Below are 23,885 nucleotides of genomic sequence, written 5' to 3'. Positions count from 1 at the left end.
CCGAGGGTGAGACCGGCGCCGGCCTCGACGCCAGCGCCGCGGACGGGGGCACCGCGGCGACGGCTTGGACCAGCCGTGCTCTGCTCCACCACGAGCGACGACGCGTCCTCGCCGCGCCGGACTGCGACAGGAGCGTCGAGCAGAACCCCAATCCACCGCCGCCCTGCTGCCAAGCTCTCGGCGCCGGCTCCTCCTCCTGGCGCGCCTGCCTGGGCTTCGTCGGTGTCGCCGGGCACGACGACGAGGAGGCGTCGAGGTACCGTGTTCAAGGGGGGCGGTGGGTGAGAGTGGAGGTAGCGCTATCCTCACCCGTGGCTCGCGCGAGCACGGGACGCGCTTGGCTCCAGAAAAACGGAAGTCAAGAGCGTCGCACGGGAGCCAAGAGAGAGAAGGTTTTTTGGTTCGTTGGAGCCTGGTCGAGGAGCAGTGGAAGGAAATCAAACATCGGCTGCCTGCATGTGGGGAGCTCGAGCCACTGAATTGGCCCATATCAAACACGCCCTAAACGTCTTGTCCATCATCACTGTGCTGGATAAGTGGATAGTACTGCCATTGAAGCAAAAGCTCGGAGCTCACCACTGGTATAGTGGGTTCACAAGCAAAGCACTGACAAACAGCCTACCCAGTACCCACAGTAGCTTAGGAATCCTTGTAAAAATACAAACGGTTAGCTGCCGTTCCCGACTGTTCTTGTTGCAGGTTCATTTGGTTCTAGCGGGAAAAGTGATAGCAATTGTACCCGAAAGGTAATCCACTCGAGTCAATAAATGCACCTAGGGGGTTACCTGTTGTATCCGAGAAGTAATCCACTAAATGCAAAATTTGTACACAAAAAGGAATGACGTGCGCACCGTATACTCGATTTGTCATGTGGATTGTGATGAAATTGCATCCAAACTTTCGTCATTTTGTAGTTTGTACTATCCCGCTGCTAGATGGAAGGTAGATAGGGCACTTTTGGTTGTTCGCTAGGTTCTCGTTTGTTCAGAATTCAGATCAGTTTGTCAAATTTTCTGCAGTAGACAGTACTAGACAGTTGTGACTAACCTTTTTGTGAGTTTGATGTCTTACAGGTTGCATATGTTGCCTCCACATCATCCTTTCATCCCGAGCCGGGTGCCGATCCCTGAGTCTAATCGCCAGAGCTGCCGGCAGCTAGAACGCCCACAACGCCCTGGTGAACTACGTCCATTCTACTCTGGTGTTTATGCCCGTCAGCTGGCTGGCTCTCTTCGTTACACACTGAACCACACAAATGAGTCGCATTTCTTGTACATAATAATGCAGCAATATTCTGCAACTTCTGCAAGTTCAACAGAACCGTATCGAGTTGCAGAATTCTAAAGCTTACTCGGTTAATTTTGTAATTATTTCGAGCTCGGAATAAATAGTGCAACATAACTTCAACTTCAGTTCACATACACCACCCCAAACACAATTTAATCGCACACTACTTGCCAAAGGGCTGGCAGCTCAGAGCTTTAGCTAGTTTTCAGGCGACAGCAACATGAGTCATGAGTGTGGTTTACTATTTGCTAAGAAACGACCTGGCGATCCTTCCGTTGGCTCCCTCCGGGTAGAACCCGCCGGGCATGTGCTCGTCGCCGGTGAGGTAGAGGATCCTGAGCAGCTCGGCGGGCGTCCGGGCGTAGGAGAGGGAGTCCCCGTCGGCGGAGAGCAAGTTGGTGCAGATGGCGCCCTCAGCGCCGAGCTCGCGGGGCACCGTCAGCCCCTCGTCCTTCACCCCGCACCGCCCCAGCCGGTTGCGCAGCGCCGACGTGCGGTCCGCGAACTCGGCCACCGTGATGTTCCCGTACGGCGGCACGGCCTCGCCGAGGCGCTCCAAGAGGAGCCCCCGGAACACCGCGTCCTGCCCTGCCTCCACCCCAAGCAGCCCAGCTAGAAGCTGCACACACACATTGCCCGCGCCATGTTTTCATCGACCATAGATGTGCTTTCTTGAAAGAAAAGAAAAACGCTCCATAGTCACAGGATTCGGGGTCGATGCCTCGTCCCTCGACCTGGGAACGTCGTTCCGATTCGAGGGTCGGGGTCGAAGAGGGTCAGTGTCCCATTCAAGGTTGAATCGTGTCCCGGTTTGAAAGGGGTCGCAGCCCCATTGCTAGCAGATTTAATTAGGATAAGGAGGTTAAGGACAGTGGATTGGTGTGGTTTTTGTTAGACAATGAGTTGAGTACGTATAGCATGGTCTAAATGTACTCTTTTATATGTTTCTTATATGCTTGTGCAGATTAGTTTCTTCATTAGTAGTATATATATAGTTTTTGTATTTATCGACCCGAAGATATTGACCCCGATGAATCAGGGTCGCGTCCCACATAATAATTTATCGTTCCATAGATGTATACCCCTTCGTACCATAATTTTATAAAGTGACGACCCTCGACCCCGTTCCTCGACCCGGTCGACCCAGGAACTTTGTGACTATGGATGTGACGTTTCATGGAATGTGCTTCTTCAGATGGTTACCTTCTTCGTCTCGTAGCCGTCGATGATGGGGTTGGTGCCAACGTAGCCGTTGAGGCCGAGGTAGGGGACCACGTAGGAGGCGAGCAGGAAGTTGAGGCTGTTGATGTAGGGATCGAAAGGAGGGTTCAGATGGTACCCAAACGCCTCGTCCATGATCCTGGCGAAGTTGTGGGCGCTGAGGTCTATCAGTGGCCGAGGAATCCCGCCGACCGTGCGCTGGATAGCCCTGCAACAAAAGGAATACATCTGCAGCTGCTACTTGCAACTTTACCGTATACTATTTTTTTTTGAAAAGGACTTTATCGTATACTATAAAGTTATAATCGAAGGTACAGTACAGTGCACTACATCGGGTCCTCCTCACGAACCTGACGTGGCCAATTTCTTGGAGGCCAAACTCGGCGACGATGTGCCACGTCACCTCATCGAGGTTGGCCTTCCTAGCACCCACCGGCGGCGGGCCGCCCAGCGCCAGCTTCGGCGCGATCTTGTCGAGCCCCACGCCGAACGCCGCGTGCAAGAAGAACTCGGCCTCGGTGAACTCCAGGTTCAGCGCGAACTGCATCGGGTCGACGTCGTAGGGGAACACGGCCACCGGGATGTGCGGCGCTGGTGGCTGGCAGTGGCAGGACGGCTCGCTGTCGGAGGACATGGCCGCCGCTGATGGCCACTCCGGAGGACAGGTCGGGTCGACGAGGTGACCGCCAGGCAATGCCTCACTGCAAGACCATAGGTGCAGGAGCAGCAAGAGCATGAACGAAGCGGAAGCATAGGATGCCATGGTCTAGCTGAAGCTTTAGCAGTGCCTGGGGGTAAACGGTATGTTGCTTACCAGATATATAGTGGGAAGCATAATGTCGAGTCATCTGGCAGCTACTCCTCTTCTTTTCCTGAAGACCGACGCGAGCAGCTAGCTACCGTTCTCGGCGGTGATTGTTGCCAAGTTTTTCTGATCCTGCAAGATAAGACTGTGACATATGCCGCTAAAATTGGATACTTGTACCTGAGAAGCAAGCCGTCCAAGTCGAAGTGTGCTTAATTGTTGAAACAACTTTTCTGCAAAGAGAGCTTGAAATTTGATTGCCCTGGCTCCATCCTCAACTGACACATCAGCTTCTTCTTGGACGCTCTGCTGTCTGCTCCACACGCAAGCTATAGCTGTGCCATGGCCAGGTGGAAGGTAGATAGGGCCTTCATTGTCGTTTCTTCAAGATTCAGACCAGTTTGTCAAATTCCCTGGCGATGATGGCTTGCTATAGAGTATACAGTATAGACTGTATGGTGTCTTCTCATATAAATATCATCATGGTAAGTAGTAGCCCCTCCAGGTTGGCAAGAATGCCGTACCTAAACCTCCAGGACAGTCCGGATGGTGAAATTGATCGGTTGCTGGCAAGATGTCCTGAGAATGCAAGCTTTCCTTATTTTGAAGTCTCCCATTGGGATCTCCATTTCCTATATTGGGTTTCTTGAGTTAGCTGGCAACCGTGTCTGTAGCTCCAGCCACATGCATGATGCATCAGCTAACTTGACAACTAAATTTGCACGCGCAATTTAGCACGAACTAGACTCATCAGGAGATCCACTTTGCAAGATATGTGAAACAGGCGAGGTGCTGCACCTTACTAGCTGAAGCAGTTCATAAATGTATTCACGGTATGCTTATACAGTAATAATGAAAATATCATGGCACGCCGTTTCATTTGTCCACTCTCTAGTCATGCATGTTGGTGTTGCACAGCTTTAGATGCATCCAGAAAAATAAGCATGAGAGGAAATAAATGCTTGCACTGAATAATTGGAAAGAAATCATTAAATTTCTGTTTGTAAGTGCAAATCACTCCGTGCAATTGTATGGTATAGTCACCTAGGTAACTCAAATTTCAATGTAGTTTCTGTTAGGAAAAGAAAGAAATATGATACACACAAACTCCATATGAACTTCAGTTGGTAATAATATACCCATCTTGATGTAGAAGTTTTGCAAAGCTAGCCACGAAAATAGTCAACACACTCGCTAAACTTGTCTGTCCATGAAATGAACGCCAGACAGAGTTTTGATTCTAATTTGCATCTGTAAAAGGGAGAAGAAATAAAAATTTTCATTCACTATGTTCGTTGCAACCAGCCAACAGTATTTTTCTCTCACACCAAACCAGCACCAGCTACCAGCCTACTTTGCTTTCACAACAAATTAGCACCAGCCACATCACAGCGAACAGAGTGATTATATATTATCATCTGGAATTGCTAGCCAAATTAGATTTTGTCCTATCTAACAATGGCCAATGATTTGCAGAACTTTGAGTTCAATGAATTGTTACTGAACCCATCAAAAAAACTTAGCACTAGCACATATGTCCCTGAAAGAACTTTTTTTTTTGCAAACTTCTAATAAGGTTATATTAGTGCAAATACATTGATGACTATCACGCTAACCAGCTACTCAGCTGAGACCTAAGCGTCCCTGTGTTCTGTAAGTGGTAGCTCCTTCGGGTTGGCACAAATGCCATACCTAAACCTCCTTGGACGGTCTAGACAGTGAGATTGATCGGTTGTCGTCAAGATATCCTGAGAATGCAAGCTTTCTTATCTAAAGTATCCCATTGGGTTCGCCATTTCCTTCATTGGATTTCTTGAGTAATCTGACAACCATGTTTACATTTCCAGCCACATGCACGCGCTAACTTGAGAACCGAATTTGCACGCAATTTAACACGAAGTCACGAACCAGGCTTATCACGAGATCCACTTTTCAGGATACATGTAACAATTTAACAGTAAGTTCAAATAGGTACAGAAAGAAATACATACGCGCAAACTCCATATGAACCTTAATGGGTCTTCGCGTACCAGTTTTGCTATGCTAGCCAAAACACTTGCTAAACTTGCCGTTCTGTGAAATGAACCAGAGATAGAGTATTAGTTCTAGTTTTCATAAGAAAAAGGAAAATGAAATGAAAATGATATAGCCAGATTAGGTATATTTTGGGCACACAATGGCCAGATCTTAGCAGACCTTTGAGTTCAATGAATTGTTACTAATACTGCCACAAACACATTGATGGCTATCACACTAATCAGCTACTCAGCTAAGACCTAAGCATCCCGGTGGTCTGTAACTGATTGCAAGCATAAGGAATTATAGGGACAGCATGACGGTCACTTCAAGTGGGAGTAGTAACTGAATTTTCAGATTACATGATTCAGCTAAGCTGCCTGAGGAACCAGAAGGAATGCAGCACGACATAATTTTCTTTTAACGCCATCGGGACAAGTTAGTGCATATGCAACCGATTCAACAACCGTTCTTCTAATTCTAAACACTGAATCAATGATCCAGTTACAGTGGACCGGACTCAACCCTATCATGGAACAAGTCAAGATGCATGTGCCAGCAGTCCAGGAGGCAATTGAAAAAATGTACACCCTGCCTAAATCATGTTCAACGGAAACACAACCAATAAGCAAGCCAAAAAAAAAAAACTCACTGTCGCCGGGCGCCGTTGGAAGGCTTCGTTGCGGAAGGCGGTCGGTATTTGTCCGCGTCGGCGACGGGACGGCCGGCGACGAGGGCGACAGCGTTGTCGTCCTTGCGCAGACAGGGGAGGTCCACATGAACGAGGAAGTCGTTGAGGTGGTGGTCGGGGCAGGCGACAGCGGCGACGGGAGGGGAGAGGGATTTGCAGAGGCGCAGGGGTGGGTGGGGGGGGGGGGGGGGGAGGTGCTGACACGGCAATGCTTTCCCCCACGCTTACCTCCGCGGGCACCGGACCGCCGGTGGACAGGCCGTGACCGCGCCTCTCGCGAGGCCGTCCGCCGGCGAATCCTAGCCGTTTGAGCTGAAACGAACGGTTCTGAAAGAACAGTACGGCTGGCGTGTGCTTAGTTGGGCTGGAATGTTGGTCAGGTGAGCCCATAGGAAAACTGGGCTACTTTAGCCCATTAAGAAACTGGGCTACTTTAGCCCATTAGAAAACTGGGCTGCGGTTCCTTTCCGTTTCAGACTGCGACCTCCCGCGATCTGTTAATCTTCGGAGCAACGCAAAAGCAACGTCGAAAATTTATTGAAGGTTGCCGCCCCTAACAGCGAGAAACAGTGGAGTCGTGCAGATCGAGAAACGCATTCACTCTGCATCCGAGAAGGCGAGGTCCCCGGAAATGGACATCGCTTCACACCTCACCGGACTGGTGGTCCAGGGCCACCAGCGCGGCGGCGCTTCGTCGTCGGCCTGAGACCTGATGCGTGCACCGTCACTGACACATCCTGCCGAGCTGCCTGGCGAGGGGAACGGAACGAAGAGCAGCACTCAATCGCGCGTTCAAATTTTCAATGCGCCGAGACGGACGCATCGCGCGCCGCCGCCGGCGGCGCGGCGTGGTCCTCCGGGGACGCGAATTATTGGGGCCTGCGGAGGAAATGCGGCGACGACGACGGCCGGCTTCGATGGGCGCCGCGCGCAGCATATCTTCTCGTGGCGCTTGCCAAAGTATCTCCTGGTCAGCAGTCGAGATTTTTCTTTTTTACCGGAAGTTATCAGAAAGATCTCCAACAAACAAGAGAGTGAGACGCTGCTACTCATTTCGCGTCAGTGCGTGAGGTCTTGCTGAAGACAGGGAACGGAGTGCATCTGGGCAGAGTGAGGAAAATGTGTCATCATGTGGAACACACGTACTCCGTATTCAGGAGTTTTTTTTTTGCGATCAAGAACTTCTCCTCTGTTAATCAACGGGTTTACGATCTTCTTGCCACACATGCAGCAAGAAGTCTGGGTCATGCGATTCCCACAAAATGCTACACCTACTCGTCAAGTCCTCCTTGGCACAGCAAGATGTGATTGCCGCCCAAGGTCAGTCTCAATGGGAGTGTCATGAGTGTTGTGGACATTAAATTTGCTAACATGCACCAATAATATGAGGAGAGAGAAGAGAAGAGTGTCATGAAATGTGAGAGGAATGTCATCACCTTGACACTTTATTGGCACAGTTCTTAAGATTCATGTCTAGATAACTATGTCGATGACATTTTCACTGAGATTGGCCTAAAAGTCATCAGTCAGTAGTACACGCATTATTGCACAGGACTTTCATTTGTCGGATAATTACCAGCTGAAATACAAGCAGGTGGTTCACGAGTCACGACTTCACATGCCGGAAGAGACGACGCATGCAAGGCACAAATGCAGTCCACCGCGTAACCTAGCCCGTGAGGCCGGGCCGTGACCTGATGCTGGCACAACTTTCACCTGCAGCTCCGGGGCTGTACGCTGGTACGCCAGACAGCACGCGCAGCCATCGCTTTTCTCCACGCCTGGTTTTAAATTTCTCCCGAGATCAGTTCAAATCCAACACCCCACTTCGTGACCTTTTCCAGGTCCGAACCCGCACGGGGGCTTCCTGCAGGCACGAAGTCCCATTGAAAAATACGAATCTTTCTTTTTTTTCAACCTGCCCCGATTGAAAATTTTAGGTCATTCAACCGCAGAAAAATCTATACATATATCTATTACTGAAGCGAGTAAGATTTCTACCCAATTTTTTTGGTTTGGTTGTTTAGTTTGGTCCGCGTATGTTATTGACAGGTGGGCATTAGTCCATCTCGTATGCGAGTCGAACTAATCCCTTCCGTTTACGACTCAATCACGTAGATCCCTATAAATTAATATACGGCATCAATACATATCTAATACTTATACCAACTTTGTCCGTAGCAACGCACGGACATAATTACCTAGTTCTATACAAAATTAAAACACACAATGGTCTACTCCCAGTCTGGCTATGAGCTCATGACACCGATGCCAGGCTTTGCATAATGCACAGGCTCTTCGTTCTGCACCAAGAAATTAAACTCGGCCCCCCATTTTAGGTGATCAACTCGTGTTAACTACATTATCTCCCCGGTAAACACCGCAGTAAGATACACGAGACGCCGCGCTCGCCGGGCCCAGGCGTTTCACACGTCAACGCCGCCACCGGCGGCCGCCGGCGGTTTGCGGCTGGAAAGGTCGGGCGGCTCTCGCCACCCGGGAAGAAGCTTCTACTGTACCCCCGGCGGCCGGCCTAGCCAGGGCCGTGCACGCAACATGCAACGCCCACGACCAGCAGAGGCTGCCGGCGGCACGGCCCTGCCGAAGTAGGGCCGTGCTCTTGCATCAGGATGCACCGAGTGATCGTCGTCGTTCTCGCTGCGGAAACCGGGTCTAGTTTACTCGAAATCCACCATCTTTCCCGTCTCTGATCTTGCTTCTGGGCTAAGTAGCCTACTACTCCCTGGGACAACACGATGATCGGGCTCGGGAACCGAGGGCTCTCGCCGACCAATGCCCATGCCGGCCATGTCCGGCAAGATCTCTCTTTTCCCGAAAGCTCCTTTTCGCGAATTGTTAAGGGCCGTGTTTGGTTAGCGGCGAAAAAAATTTCATCAAAATTTTTCAACCATTTGACCACTAATTAGAGGTATTAAATGAGATCTAATTGTAAAACCACCTCCACAACTGTGGTACTGTAGCTAATAAGGCCTTCAACTATATGATTAGAGGATAACTATGTAGTATCACTGTAGCCAATTATGGTGGAATTTGGCTCATTAAATTCGTCTCGAAAATTTACTCTCATCCGTAAAAATGTTTCGCAAATAAACTTCATTTAATACTTCATGCATGTATTTGTCTTTTTGTAAAAAAAATTTCATATGGCAAACCAAACACGGCCAAGATAGCGAGGTTGAAGACGACGGCTGGCTCGTGGCACGTCCTGCTTTCGCCGCCTACGCGGCTCCATGTCAGCACCGGGGCCGCTTGCAGCGCAAAGTCGCCACCTACCTGCCACTCCTCCTCGTTCTGGAATGTGCGTGCCCATCCGTCTGATTCAGCGCTGAGAGGATCTCCCTCTCGCCTACCAAAACCGAGCTTCTCGGCTCTCCAAGTCCAACCAGCCTGTGCCGAGCTCGCGACCTCCGTTTTTTTATTCGGAGCTCATGGGTTAGGTGGATTAGAAAATTGTTTCGGAGGTTTACGGGACAGAAGCTCGGCAATTTACTATCAGTTTCTTGAGAAAATTTGCTCGTGGAGATGAGACCTCCAGGGTTCACCAAACCGGTCAAACCGGACCGGTCCGGTTCCGGTTTGGACCGGTACCAAACCGGCTCAAATTCAAAAATTAAATTTAAATTCAAAAAAATGAAAATTTCTCAAAAAATCCTAAAAATAATTCAAGGTGCGACGAATCTAATGGTGTCAAATTTTCTCAAAAATTCGTTCATTTAGTATAGTTTGCGGGGATTTGATGTTAAAAAAAACGTGCATACAAAAGTATACAAATACAATTTAAAGGTAGTAAAAAAAGGATTGGAGGGTTCATTTAGGCTAAAACATGTTATACAAACATTTATTTAGTATACTTTGCGGGCATTTGAATTTAAACAAAAAAAGAAAAAAAATTGAATTTGGCCGGTTACCAGTCAAACCGACCGGTATACCGGTACAAACCGTTTGCACAGAGGATTTTAAATTCAAATTTGACTTCGATCGGTTTGGACCGGTTTCCGGCCAAACCGGTACCGGACCCTGCCGGTTTGACCGGACCGGTCGGTAACTTAGACATCACGCATTGTTTCCAACAGGGACTCTGTGCCTAGTCAAATACTCCCTCCATTCTCAAATATATGACATTTAGGACAAGTTATTTAGTTCAAAATGAATTAATTTTATTGTTCTAAACATCATATATTTAAGAATGGAGGGAGTAAAAGCCAGATAAGGTGGATGATGCGGACAGAAATGTGTCGGTCCGAAATACACAGTGGCTTAGAAATAGCAACACTGTCAGTGTCTCCGACTTCCAAACCCTTTCCCTGAATAACCACAGTTCCAGACAATTTAGTAAAACCTTGCTGTGGAATCCTGAGCATCACTGCATCAGCAGCTACCCTCACCGTAAATTCTTTGAAATGCGCACACGGCCTGATCAACACACGAGGCGCAAGTACACAGGTGGAGTACTCATCTAGTCATCTGTTCTGTAGTGTGTCGAGCCATCAAAAAGACAGGGAAAATGCAGCCTGACCATTCGTGCAGCAAAGGCTCCAATGTTTCTCTTAACCACAAGTTTCCTTTCCTGAAATGACACAAAGTTTTCTGCACACGCATTCTCGATCGCCTAATCAGCCTGAAAACTACACTCATTGCCGATTGGTGCGGTGTTATCAACATCACTAACAATTTTATGAAGGAAACATCACTAGCAATTTAAGAAAGCAAGACAACGAAGAATCACACTATGAGTGGCGTACCGGGGAATGAATAATTCATCACATGGTAAGACTAACTTCAACAACTAAGTGCAAAATCGGAAGGCATATAGACCTTTGCCTCGCGTGAACAGTATTTCCCATTCCTCTCTCATCCCACCGGCTCCAACAGACGCAGTGCAATCGCATTCGTCACTCTCCACCGCCGCCGCAGCTGGCCGCCGGAGCTGTTGCTCGAGCTCGGCGAGGCGGCAGTGCTCGGCGCCGTCCAGCTCGCCGGCCACCACTCGCACGCCGTAGTCCTGCACGCCCGTCGCTCGCCCGCGCTCCAGTCCGCTGAGGATCCGCCGCCGCGACGCCGTCTCCGCCGCCGGCGTGCGTGCCGTCGAGGGTGGGCACCATGGTCCCGCGCGGCGAGGGAGGAGGGCCACCATGGACCCGCGCGCACCATGGTCCCGCCTGCTCGCCATGCCGCTGTCCAACCTGCTCGACGCGCCGCCTGCCGTGAGGAGCTTCCTCGCCTCGCCGCGAGGAGCTTGCCCGCTCGACGTGCACGGAGCTCCACCGCCGGCCATGGACACGGCGGATGCGTCGGCCGCGGGGATGGAGAAGCGGCGCTTGACGCACCGCCGTCAACTTCTCCCGCCGCGGCCCCTCCCCTGCTCCTGCTCGGGGCCGCCGTCCCCTTCTCCCGCGGCAGAGCAGGCCTGCGCCGGCGCCAATGGATTGGGCTCGAGCTCCGGAGCTGGCCCGCCCAAGGCCGCGGCGGCGCGGAGCTCGCCTGCCCGCGGCGGGTGCAGCCGGACTGGATCCAGATGAAGCCTATGAGGCCGCCGGCGAGGAGGTGCGCGGAGGCGGTGGCGCAGGCGAGGACGAGGTAGAGCGCGGCGCTGAAGAGGGTGACTATGATGGCGAGTTGGACCTTGGGGGTGGGGCCGATGCGTTCGAGGAGGCGGACGGCGGACGGGTGCGCCACTGCGCCGGTGGAGATCCGGGACCCGCACCGCGCCGTGCGCAAGTGGCTCGGGTCTGCTCCGCCTCTGCTTGGGTCGCAGCGGCGAGGAAGACTACGAGGAGGAGGAGAGGCAGCAGCTCTGCCTACCTTGCTTGCCCGCGCCCGGGATCCGTCGGAGAGGAGGGAGAGAAGGGGAAGGAGGCTCGCAGTCGCCGGGATCCGCCGGAGAGGAGGAAGGCCCGGCCTCCCCTGCTCCGCGTCGCCTGGCCCCGCCGGCCGCTCGCTCGCCTCGCCCCGCGGAAGCGGATGCATTCGAGGAGAGAGGGAGTGCAATTTTGCACCGTCTCTCTCCTCGAATGCAAATTGCCTTCCGCGATTGCATGGTCTGTTGGAGTCGATTCCTCTGTGAACAATCGGCATCGGAGAGGCAAAAATACGTTTGCCCATGGCTGTTGAAGTCAGCCTAAAGGCAGGCAAAAAAAGTCGAGCTTGCGCAAGGAGATTGCGGCTCGCGACCGGGACGCCACGGGCAATTTTAGGTCATGGGGGGCGATTGAGATGTTACGAGCTTTGGAGGAATTGCAAATCTCGCTTTAGTGTACGAAAAAGTTTTTCTTCCGGATAGGTACCAGCCGGTGGACACTTTGTTAGGGGACCAATTGGTTGAGTACATGGCAAACCATGCATTCTGGCCATTTTGTCCCTACGCACTAATTTCTGCTGTTGGTGTTTTTCTTGATGGGAATTAGACCCACGCACATTGGTTCTGTTTGGTTTGTGCTACGTTAGGAACTGTAGCAACTTTAATCAATAATTAGGGGTAGTAAATAATAATGACTGTTTATAAAACTAACTTCAGAACTCCTGCACTAGAAACCCTGAAGAATCTAATAAGACCTTTGACCGTGTGATTTGACGATGGTACTGTAGCATCACTGTAGCAATCATTGATTAATTACCGTCATTAAATTTGTCGCGAAAAGTTACACCCATCTCTGAAGAATTTTTGCAAATAGACTTCATTTAGTACTACATACATGCAAAAGAAATTCGTGCTAGGAGGCCATTCTGAAACGAGGTGGTTTTCATGTTTGGTCAGCAGTAGCTGTTCATCTGATACGGATTTCAGGTCATATTTTGAGCGTTCTTTGTGGTTATCTGGAAAAAAATCATGAAAGGTGGAGATGGTTCGACGTATCTAGAGAAAGATTTTGCTCTAGTGGGATAACAAGGGCTCGATGTTCAAGTGCTTTAGTCCGGCTTGAAATGTAACTTTGTACTAAAAAGCTTACAGCTACCTAACATGCATAAACCTTGACCAAATGGTTAGGCTTGTTCCAACAGTTGCCTGCGAACCGCCGCCCACCCTAGGTAGGGGGAGTTTGGGTTTGGGGATTCCCTCCAACAGTTCCCCAAAGCTCCCACGATAAATAAATAGTTAGTTAACGAGTGATAGTATATAGAGGGAATAGATATGGGGGAATGGTTAGAGAGAATGAGTTATAGGGGGAATTTTTTTGAGAGAGATAATAAAATATAGTAAATAGTACGTTTGGGGGAGTTGGAGAGGGGGAATGGTTGGAGATAGCCTTACGCATGCCGCGAAAAGGGTGTGTGCCATTAACAGCTGTGTAGTGAGGCCGTGTTTAGATGTTTTGTAAAAAAAAATTGCGATAGAATCTTACTAATTGAAGTACTAAATGAAGTCTATTTACAAAACTTTTTGTATATATGAGTTGTAAATCGCGAGACGAATCTAATAATGCTAATTAGTCCATGATTAATCAATAATTAGTGGATGATTACTGTAGCATCACTGTTGCAAATCATGGATTAAGTAGACTCATTAGATTCGTCTCGCGATTTACAGCCCATCCATGCAAAAAGTATTGTAAATAGACTTCATTTAGTACTCCATGCATGTGTCGAAACATTCGATGTGATGTTTTTTTTTGTGTTTAGGGGTTTATGGGGTGGGAACTAAACATGGCCTGAATAATAGCAGTTAGACCATGCTGAAATTGTCAACCGACCCCCTATACCCTGACCTCCCGATTCCCCTATCATGCAAACAGCAAAGCGAGGGGGTGTTTAGTTAGTGAAATTTTTTGGATCAAAGGTCACATCGATTGTTTGACCAGATGTCGGGAGGGCTTTTCGGGCACTAATTAAAAAACTAATTTCAGAACTCACTTGGAAACCACGAGACGAATCTTTTGAGGCCTTTGACCGCGTCATTAGCACATGCGGGTTACTGTAGCACTTATGGCTAATCATACACTAATTAGGCTTAAAAGATTCGTCTCGTCATGTACATCCAAACTATGTAATTAGTTTTGTTATTTAATTATATTTAGTGCTTCATACATGTGTTTAAAAGGGAGGTGAAAATTTTTGGAAACTAAACGGCCCCTGAATCGAGCTGCAGCATGAGAGACCCAACGGCTGACTCAAAAGTTACCTTTTGATGCAGGGTCCAGCGTGTGATGCCGGTGGTTTGCAGCATCTACCAGCATCATGCAGTGCCAGTGTACCACGAAAAGAAGCCGACCATATTGCTTCCGTAGATATTCTTCTATGCATCAACCTTGTAAGTATCTTGTAAGATTGATTAGTTGCAGGCTTGCAGCGTAGACCTGACCTGATAGATAACCGAAAGCTCGACCGAAATCAGAACCGCACCAAGACAGAAAAAACAAAACAAAACTGCCCAGGAACTTCACATTGCTAAAGCCAAAGTGGCAGATCGAACAGACTGCCCATGACTGGCGGACACATCTCGGCAGGCAACCTCCAAGGCTCCACGAGATCTCTGATGATCTTGGGCGAATTCGACCCGAGCCGGACGCGTCTGGGGCCTCGTGGTGACGGAACAGTCAAATTAAAAATTCTAATTAAGCATAATAGTCGTTATTTGAACACATCAGACGCATTAGTTTAATGACTTAATTTGGCGATACTTTCTCAACCCACGGCCCGATTGAAACATAACCGATAGTCTCACGCGAAGGTGAGCGCAGATGGTACAAGCACGACACATATTTGAAAATACAACAATATACATAAAGCTCTATCTTGAGTTTTACAATCCAAGTTTGAATACATATCTAGTTTATAAACTTTACAATACCGACATTAAGGTTCGAATAGAGGAAATGGTCTAGAACTACCAAAAGAGTACCCCGAGGAGATCCCTAACTAAGCGTCTGGCTCCACAACCTCCCATCCCACTGCGTCCCGACGGATGAACTTAACGCAGCAGGAACAGAAGTCAACGTCCGAGTGTCCTGAAATAATTGTGGCAACTAACCCTGAGTATACTAATACTCAGCAAGACTTACCCGACTTTGGATATACATAGCCTCTACCTAGACATGCACGACTTTCTGGCTAGTGTGGTTGTTTTGCAGAAAAGCAGCTACAATTGGATCCTTACTTTCAATGTTTTAGCCTCATGTTTTGTATAGAAAGACTCTTATCTAATATTGGCATATCTAAAACACTCATGTTGGAGCATTACAATAATGATTCAAAGTAGTTCCATCACTTATCACTAATATTTCAAATTTATTTCTATGAGGCGACAAAGAGATCGAGACCCTCATATCCGCGAGACACGGCGAATCAATTCGATTTAACCTTGCAAGGTGGACCTAACCATCACGGAACGCATTTGCCCCGTCGGACGATACGAGCCAACCATTCCCCTCCACGCCTCGAACTACAGAACCGCCCCACCTACATAGTCAGCCGGGCTCAACGAGAGACCACCAAAAGTAAATACATGCATCCAATTCTCCGCGACTACCCGACTCGCCCTAAGGGGTGGTGATGAAGTTCTGTACTTTCGACGCGAGGCAGTACTAGGCTTACCGGTTTCGACTACCTCCTACTCCCGGCATGCGGTTAGTACAGTTCAATCCCCGATCAGCACTGCCAACAACGGATCGGTCCTTAATGACACGGACGGACTAAACATTTTTCCGCCCGGTCCCCACTTTCATTTCCTTTCATTCTTGAATTCAGTAGCTCGTATTGCTAAAATATAGAGACACCCAATATCTCGCGAGTAACAGAAAATTACTCGACTTCTATCGAACTCAATATAGCATAGCACGTCTATCGTCTGACAAATTCTAGTATAGAACTCATGGTACCTAAGGGTGATGCATCTAAAGTTCCATTCAACTCCTATACTTTAATGCACAAGAAATATATATATATATATATATATATATATATATATATATATATATATATATATTGTTGTATAGTTTGAAATAAAAGTTATGCACCGGGGCTTGCCTTGTGGCTGTTGCTCAGAACTAGGGTCAGACGGGCCTTAGGCCAGTTCTCACGCCTCTCCTCCTGGGCTTGCTCCGGCTGCTCCTGCGGTGCCTCAATCACCTCATATACGGCGCCCTCAGCTGCGGATGCTACACGAATGCATATGAAATGACTGAGTGCAACTCAAACTATATAATCACTATACCCAAAATGAAATGTCCTGCGGACCGTCCGCAACTAAATGGCGGACCGTCCGCAGTTCAACTTCGCAGACCCACCAGAACCCCCAACGTCTCTGGAGAATTTCTAGACTGACTGGCGGATTGTCCGCTACTGAGGCGCGGACAGTCCGCAACACACTTCTGCAATCCCCCCAGAACCAACTACTTCTCTAGACAAATTTCAAATCTATACTGCGGACTGTCCGCTCCCCATTAGCGGACCATCCGCAGTCTAACTCTTCCAATCCAACAGAGACGACAACGTCTCTGGACAAATTTCAAATCTATACGGCGGACTGTCCGCTCTCAAACAGCGGACCGTCCGCAGTTTAACTCCGCAAAACCACCAGAGACAACAACGCCTCTGGACAAATTTTAAACTCTACTGCAGACCGTCCGGCCCTCCTTGGTGGACCGTATGCAGTTTAACTCTGTCAATCCACCAGAGACGACAACGTCTCTGGACAAAATTCTAGACTCTACGGAGGACTGTCCGCTCTCCAATAGCGGACCGTCCGCAGTTCAATTCTGCGAAACCATCAGAGGCAACAACTTCTCTGGACAACATCTAACCTGACCTGCGGACTGTCCGGCCCTCATAGGCGGACCGTCCGCAGTTCATATCTTTTGACACCGCGCGCTGCCACCAGTGATGCCGGCGCGGCAGCGCGGCGCGCCGTTTCCGCCGACGGTGGCCCGACCGACGGCGAGTCTAGCACTACACCATCTACTGGACGAAACGCACACGGGCATGGGTGATGTACGCGAAGAAATCAAACCTAACCTAGTCGGCGACGTGCGGCGCGTGGCGGTCAAAACAACTTTGTCGAGAACGTGCGTGGAAACGATGTGAACGTGGAGGAACGTGGGGAGCACGAGCATGAGTGGCTCACTTACAGTCGATTTGAGCCCTTGGACGAAAGAAATGGTGGCCGGGCGATGGAGTTCCACGGCGAGGTCGAGTTTGGGCGAAACTTGAACTGGCGGCCGGGGAATCCGGGATTCCCGGCGAGGTGGGGGTTGTGGCTGTGGTTGGAGGGGTTGAGGAGGGAGCTAGGGAGGTGGTTGAGCTTTGGGTGCGGTGGATTTGAAATCCATGGAGGGGAGCTCATGAAATCGGCCGGCGAACGGGAGGTTCACGCGCCGTCCATGGCGTCGGGAGTGAGAGGGAGAGTGAACCGAGAGAGAGAGCGAGAGAATGGGCGTGGGTGGGTGAAGGGCGGTGCGCAACTTCAATACTGTGTACGGGGATGGCCGGGAAAGAGCTCGACGGTGGATCTGCCGCGCCGGCGGCGGCCCACGCTGAGACTGTGAATTCGAGGGGTTTTTCTCTCTGAAAAACGGAAAGAAAAAAAAATATTGGAGCCAACATCCATCGTGCCGGGAGCTATTGCACCAACCATATCCTATCCCTTTCTCCAGCGCCCACTTCCCATGCTCGCTTCGTCCAGCTCCGGCGTGTGGGGTGTCAACGGAAAATGCTGTCGCTGTTGGTCCTGAATCAGTGGTGCGTGCACAACGCACCCAAAAAAAAAATCAAACGGGGGCTCAAACATTTATACCCAAATGGCCAAACGCGAGTGTGCGCAGTGGAAATCTGGCATCGGCATGAATGACAAAGGGCCAAACTTTTACACGTAGGTGTGTCCTGAAAGACAGCGAGAGTGGAGTATTCGGTTCCATCTTTTCGATGAATTGGTCGGTGCAACTCAAACTCAAAATCGATGTCATCAGCCAGGCATTTTCCAACACCGGCACATTGTTAGGTACTTAGTGCTCAGCACTTGGCACCTGCTGGCACGAGCAAATGATATTCCTCCCTTCCTGAATTTTTGTCCTGTAGGAGCTTGTTTTGATCTCAATTCGAGAAAACATTCGGCCAAATCAACGGAGCAGCGAAACCGCCGAATCTTCTGCTGTTTGGTGCATGGCACCCCCCATGTGCCGCCTCTGTTGCACCGAAAGGAAACGAACAGCGCAGCAGTTTTATCAAGTACAGTTACAACCAAACACTAATCACAGGTCTTAAGCCCACGTACACACAGAGAGAAAAACACACACACACACACACCAGCTGTTAGAAGTTAGGACAGACAGCAACATGTGTCCCGTGCTGGATTGAATAGTAGTCACAGATGTGTGATTTGTCGAGCAAAGCAAGAGAGAGAATAGTTGTTGCGTTCCACATAGATAGAGGCCAAACACAACCAACCCAACCCACAGGGCAGGGGAGCCCGGCCAAGCCGGCAGCAGGAGGCGTGCTTTTGAGTCATTGACAGGCGCATACAAACCACCAGAACCAGAGCTGTGACCTCATCCACCTAAGCACATTTCCCAGTGGAGACTGCCCTACTTCCATTCCATTCCATCCATTGTCTCCCCCCCCCCCCCAAGTGCCCAATTAACAATTAACAATTTCATAAGCACCTGTTTTAGCAGAGGCCACTGATTCTCCTCTAATATGATATCCGGTACAGCCCGCGGGGCCCACCGCCACCACTGATTTGCCCTCCACTCTGCTCTCATCATGCTCCTCAACCCACAATAATTTGATTAGATTAGATTTGGAGGGGGGTGCGATTAGCGACCGGACACTTATATAATCATGTGATCAGCCTGGCTGAGGCACGCAGGGGTGAATCATTGGCGTGTGGACATGCCCCCACCTGGTGTATTCAAAGTGCCTTCAAACAAGCTGGCCAGCTTGGCCTGGCCCTGGGAGGAGGGCTCTCAAGCTATCACGCCAAAATTAATCATCATTATCGCGCTCGCGTCATGGATCAGCGAAAAGATGAAGGGGTTAGCATCATCGGTTTAAATTACCGTAGAGGTAGCCAAGTCTACGGGACTCCGGCGGCTCGTGTCACGCCGTCCCCTCATGACATGTACCGGTCGCTTATCGCGCAAGGGTTACGGTTACGGCTTGCGACTTGCGACTACGGGGGTGTTTGGATCGGGAGGGATTCGTCCGGGGAATTCTTCGTGCTCACCCTCGAGTTTATTATAAGGTTTTTGTTCTGAGTGCTCTTATCCATGTTTGCATGGGATGTTACATGTTTGATTCCTATAGAATATCCGAGAGAGGACCCAGCTCGTGGTGAATATACCCCCTTCATAGCTCGTACTAGCTTCTATATCTGAAGAGGAGCTACACATTTTTTGCCCTTTTCAGAAAGAGAAATGGAACTTGGAAACGGACCACAAAAAAGACTTGTAAAAATCTCCGGCTCACGGCGGGTCCAAGCCTGATGTCTCAACTGACGAGGATCAGCAGGAATATTCTTCGGAGAAGAAGGCTTTGCATTTCCCTCTCTATATAAAATTATTACTAGATTATTAGTAATGTGATCTGTCATGGTATTGGTATGTATTAGTGGTAGCTCATACAAAACTCTAGTAGCCTGCACAGACGCGGTGGAAATTAACTACAGGTAAAGGCGTACGTATCTCATTACAATTTACATGCTCTAATTACTTGATTAGAACAATAAAAAAGGGACAGTAAAGAAAATGGAGGCTCTGTCATGGAGAGAGAGAGGTTTGACCTCTGAGTGGAAGAGAGTAATACAGGCTACTCTACCAACAACCACAGAGAGGTCTCTCTCTATTGCGGTTGCGGTGCCGCCTCCCCCAACTATACTCGCCCCCGCCACGGAACCGACCCGATGACGAAGCCCGGCACGGCGGCGGCCGGCGAACCACCCTCGCTCACATGACGCTGCAGGAGTTGGGGTTCTCGTCGTCGAAGATGCGGTACGAGTCCTGCATCGGCGGCGGCGACGCGTGCATCCCGGGCGGGCTGTAGTAGTCCTGGTGGTACGGCTCCGGCGCCGCCTGCGGGTACGGGACATACAGGTACGACGGCGACCACTGCCGCATTGGCTGCGGCTGCGGCTGGTGCGCGGAGTACGCCGGCGGCGGCATGGAGTAGGCCTGCTGCGGCTGCGGCGCGAAGTAGGACACGCTCGCGCTCGGCTGCGCGGCGTGGTAGCTCATCACCGGCTGCGGCGCCGGCGCGTAGTAGGGGTGGCGGTAGTCCTCCTCGTACGCGTACTTGGGGGCCGGCGGCGGGGGCGCGGGCAGGGACCTCTCCGACGTCACGGCGACGGGCTCCGGCTTGCCGGCGGCGTCCTTGGGCTTGTCGCTCTTCTTTGCCTCGTCCTCGTTCTTGGCAACAGCGGCGGCGGCTTCCTTCGCCTCTTCCTTTGCTGGCTCTGCGCCCTTGGCCTTGGTCTCAGCTGCCTCGCTGTCGCCGCCGTCCTTCTTCTCCTCCACTTTCTTCTCCGCCTTCAGCTGTGCCTCCGCCTTCTTCTCCGCGCCCGCGGGCTCCTGCTCAGGCTGCATCTTCTCGGAGCTCTCGACCTGCGGCTCCTTCACCGCCTCGTCCGGCTTCTTGTTGTCCGCCGCTTTCGCAGCATCATCCTTGCCGCCGTCGCCGGCCGGCGGAGCCGACAGCGCCTCCGGCGCCGGAGCAGGCGCGGCGGCCTCCGTCTTGTTGGCGGGCGGGTGGCAGTACTGCCACGGCACCCCCTTCTTGCCGGACTTGTGCAGCTTCTGGACGAGCGTGTTGGCGTCCACGGTGCCCGTCACCGTCACCTTGTGCTGCGCGGCGTCCACCGTCACGTTCTGCACACCTGAAACCAAAAGGCACAAACCGAGACCACCGCGATTCAGCAAAAACGCCCCGAAATGCCAGCAAACCAGGACATCATCGAGCTAGCTAGCTAAGCTAGGCACCGCACCTTCGACGCTCCTGAGCACCTTCCGGACCTTCTTCTTGCAGCCATGGCAGTGGATGGACACCCTCAGCACCACAGTCTGCAAAGGACGAAGCACGAATCAAGAGGTTAGTTAGCATTCAGCTAGCAACCAAATTGGCACCTCATATGAGACCGAAGAGCGCTCGGGTTCTCTCGGGGGAGAGGAGAAAGGCACGGTCGTGGTGCTCACCTGAACGGCCGGGGCCGCCGCAGCTGCCGTCGCCATGGGGGGTGCTCTGGAGACTGCTATGTTCGGCTGCTCGAGGAGCAGAGGAACTCGGCTTTGTGGCTTTGGGGCCGTTGGGAGGGGAGGGAGGCGGCAGCCGGGGTGCCCATCTTATAGTCGGGTGAGGAGGAGACGGGGCAAAAGGTTCAAGGTCGCTGACACGTGGGTCCACCGTTCAAATGGGTTCAACTGAAATGCTAGTATGAGCTTAGGGACAGCCGGTTGTCTGGCGGGCCTCCGGTTAGCCGCCGGGCTGCGCGCTCGACGGTCCAACACTTAAAACCAGACGATAGACTGATCGTGGAAAAGGCCAACCGGGGAAACAATAAACCGGATTCATTCTTTCAACATGATGAAATGGTTTTTTTCGAGATTACTAGAAGGCCAGTTCAGTACATCACATTAGGTTGGGTATAGGTTGATGCAGCATCTACTCTAGTGTAGACTTAATTAACTACTCTAATCTAAAGACAAAAGAGGGAGGTCATGGAGATAGTCTTGGATATTGCCTTTTTTTCCATCATACATCTCTTTGACCTCAAAGACAATGGAAATGACAAAAAACAAGAAATGATATGCAGCTCCAATTGTGCACAGAGCATGTTGTTCGATTGCGTACGTCGTCAGCTTTTATCGCTCAAGGTCATTATCATTATAGTGATTGTTTCATTGCATGTTGTGACGGAACCGCCAAATTAAAATTCTAATTAAGCGTAATGGCCGTCATTTGAACACATCAGGCGCATTAGCTTAACGGTTTAATTTGGCGATCCATTCTCAACCAACGACCCGATCGAAACAACACCGGAAGTCCCACACGAAGGCGGGCGCAGATGGTACAAGCACGAGGTAATACTTTAAAATACATACACAACAAGATTCTGGAACGATTAATTTTTACAAACCGAGATCAAATATCCATAAACTTTACATGAGTTGCATAATTTACAAAAACTTTACAATAGTTATGACTGAAGTGCGAATATAAAAGATCCTACTGCTACTCTAGCTTTCATCAGTTTTGAACTTTCAGGACCGGTCAGACCGGTTCTCCCATCCGGTCGGATCGGTCGGCACTGCCTGCCGACACCACCGATCAGATCGGTCCCAGGGACCGGTCAGACCGGTCTGCGCAAAACAGAGGGTCCGCACACTCAACCCTCAAGTGTACAACCCGACGGACTCCCAGCCTAGGGGTCTCGCTCCACGACCTCCCACCCCTCTGCATCCCGGCGGATGAACTTGACACAGCAGGGGCAGAAGTCCACGTCCGGGTGTCCTGTAATAATATTGTGGCAACAAACCCTGAGTATTCTAATACTCAGCAAGACTTACCCGACCAGTGGGTATAACTTAGCCCGCATATCTAGACATGCAAGGCTTTCTGGCTGGTGGTTGTTTTGCACACAAAGCTTCAAAAATGAGTCCTTATTTTTCCACTTTTAGCTCCAAATTCTGTATACAAAAATCATTAACTAGTGTATTTGCACCTGCTAAGCAATCATAACAAACATGGGGTAATAATTCATGATAGTCATTTCCAATCATCACTTAAATTCCATAAGGGATTACTACGATGCGGTGCTGAGATTAAGGTGCTCATATCCGAGAGCGACTGACGGCGAATCGATCCGATTTAACCTTGCAAGGTGGACCTAACCCACACGGCACGTAAAAGCCCCGTCGGACCACACGCACCAACCCTTCCCCTCCCCGCCTCGAACTACAGAACCACCCCACCTTCATATAGTCAGCCGAGCTCAACGTGAGAACACCAAAAGTAAACAAATGCATCTCGTTTCTCCGCGACTGCTCGACTCGCCCTACGGGGTGGTGATGCAGTTCTGTACTTTCGAAGCGAGGCAGTACTAGGCTTACCGGTTTCGACTACCTCCTACTCCCGACATGCGGTTAGTACAATTCAAACTCGATCACAGGGCCAGACAACGAACGGTCCTTAACCGACACAGACGGGGCTAACCTTTCCCCGCCCGGTCTCCAAATTCTTTTCCTTTCCTACATAATCCATTATACCATATCTTCAAAACATGGAGATACCCTATATCTCGCGAGTGACCCGAGATCACTCGACTTCTACCGAAGTCTATTAAGCGTAGCATTTCTAACGTCCTAAACATACTAGTATAACTCAAGGGAACCTAGGGATCATGCAGCTAGAGTTTCAAACAGTTCCTAACTTAATGCACAAGTAATAGAGACATGTATATAGGTGTCATAAATTTGAAATAGTAGGATGTGCACCAGGGCTTGCCTTGAGTCTGCTGCTCAACACTAGGGTGAGTGGGGCCTTGGGCCGACTCCTCACGACCCTCCTGCTGCGGGGCTTGCCCCTGGGGCCCCTGTGGCTCTGCAACCACCTCGTATACAACCTCCTCCGTTGTGGTTGCTACACGTATGCATATGCACGATTTATAAAAATTATAAGTAATCAATACCCAAATAAATTTCCAACTAACTGTGTCAACAACCACCTATTTACCCCTGCTCAGCCCAGCTATACCGGTCAGACCGGTCCACCCAACTGGTCAGACCGGTCCCCCTTAGCCTACCGTGATACCGGTCAGACCGGTCCCTCCGACCGGTCAGACCGGTCCTAGCCAGACCAGAACCTAGAAACCTTGGCGCGGCGAAAATCGCCCACCAACTCCAAATACCTTCTAGGATCTAGTTCAGG

At 50.3% G+C, this 23,885-nt stretch overlaps 2 protein-coding genes across 6 annotated transcripts; both read right to left on the bottom strand.

The window, feature by feature from the left end:
* Nucleotides 1-1,330: 1,330 nt before the first annotated feature.
* Nucleotides 1,331-6,192, bottom strand: LOC120652387 (desiccation-related protein PCC13-62). 5 transcript variants are annotated; one of them, XM_039930187.1, is made up of 7 exons: nucleotides 5,982-6,192; nucleotides 5,305-5,386; nucleotides 3,838-3,945; nucleotides 3,323-3,695; nucleotides 2,859-3,209; nucleotides 2,491-2,716; nucleotides 1,331-1,906 (listed from the first exon to the last, which is right to left on the bottom strand). In XM_039930187.1, the coding sequence occupies exons 5-7, from the start codon at nucleotides 3,140-3,142 to the stop codon at nucleotides 1,529-1,531; spliced, it is 888 nt and encodes a 295-aa protein (XP_039786121.1). In that variant the 5' UTR covers nucleotides 3,143-3,209; nucleotides 3,323-3,695; nucleotides 3,838-3,945; nucleotides 5,305-5,386; nucleotides 5,982-6,192; the 3' UTR covers nucleotides 1,331-1,528. The 5 variants fall into 5 exon arrangements, with proteins under 5 accessions (XP_039786121.1, XP_039786122.1, XP_039786118.1 ...); XM_039930188.1 differs by having other exon boundaries at nucleotides 5,344-5,386; XM_039930184.1 differs by having other exon boundaries at nucleotides 3,323-4,231.
* Nucleotides 6,193-19,554: 13,362 nt separating this feature from the next.
* On the bottom strand, nucleotides 19,555-21,315 carry LOC120652386 (heavy metal-associated isoprenylated plant protein 35-like). The gene is made up of 3 exons (XM_039930183.1): nucleotides 21,155-21,315; nucleotides 20,947-21,022; nucleotides 19,555-20,838 (listed from the first exon to the last, which is right to left on the bottom strand). Exons 1-3 carry the CDS (start codon nucleotides 21,188-21,190, stop codon nucleotides 19,913-19,915), a joined length of 1,038 nt encoding a protein of 345 aa, XP_039786117.1. The 5' UTR covers nucleotides 21,191-21,315; the 3' UTR covers nucleotides 19,555-19,912.
* Nucleotides 21,316-23,885: the final 2,570 nt, after the last annotated feature.

The sequence above is a fragment of the Panicum virgatum genome, chromosome 9K, assembly GCF_016808335.1.
Source record: "Panicum virgatum strain AP13 chromosome 9K, P.virgatum_v5, whole genome shotgun sequence".
NCBI classification, from domain to species: Eukaryota; Viridiplantae; Streptophyta; class Magnoliopsida; order Poales; family Poaceae; genus Panicum; species Panicum virgatum.
Note: the sequence above shows the minus strand (reverse complement) of the source record. Positions and strands in the feature narration are given on the sequence as shown.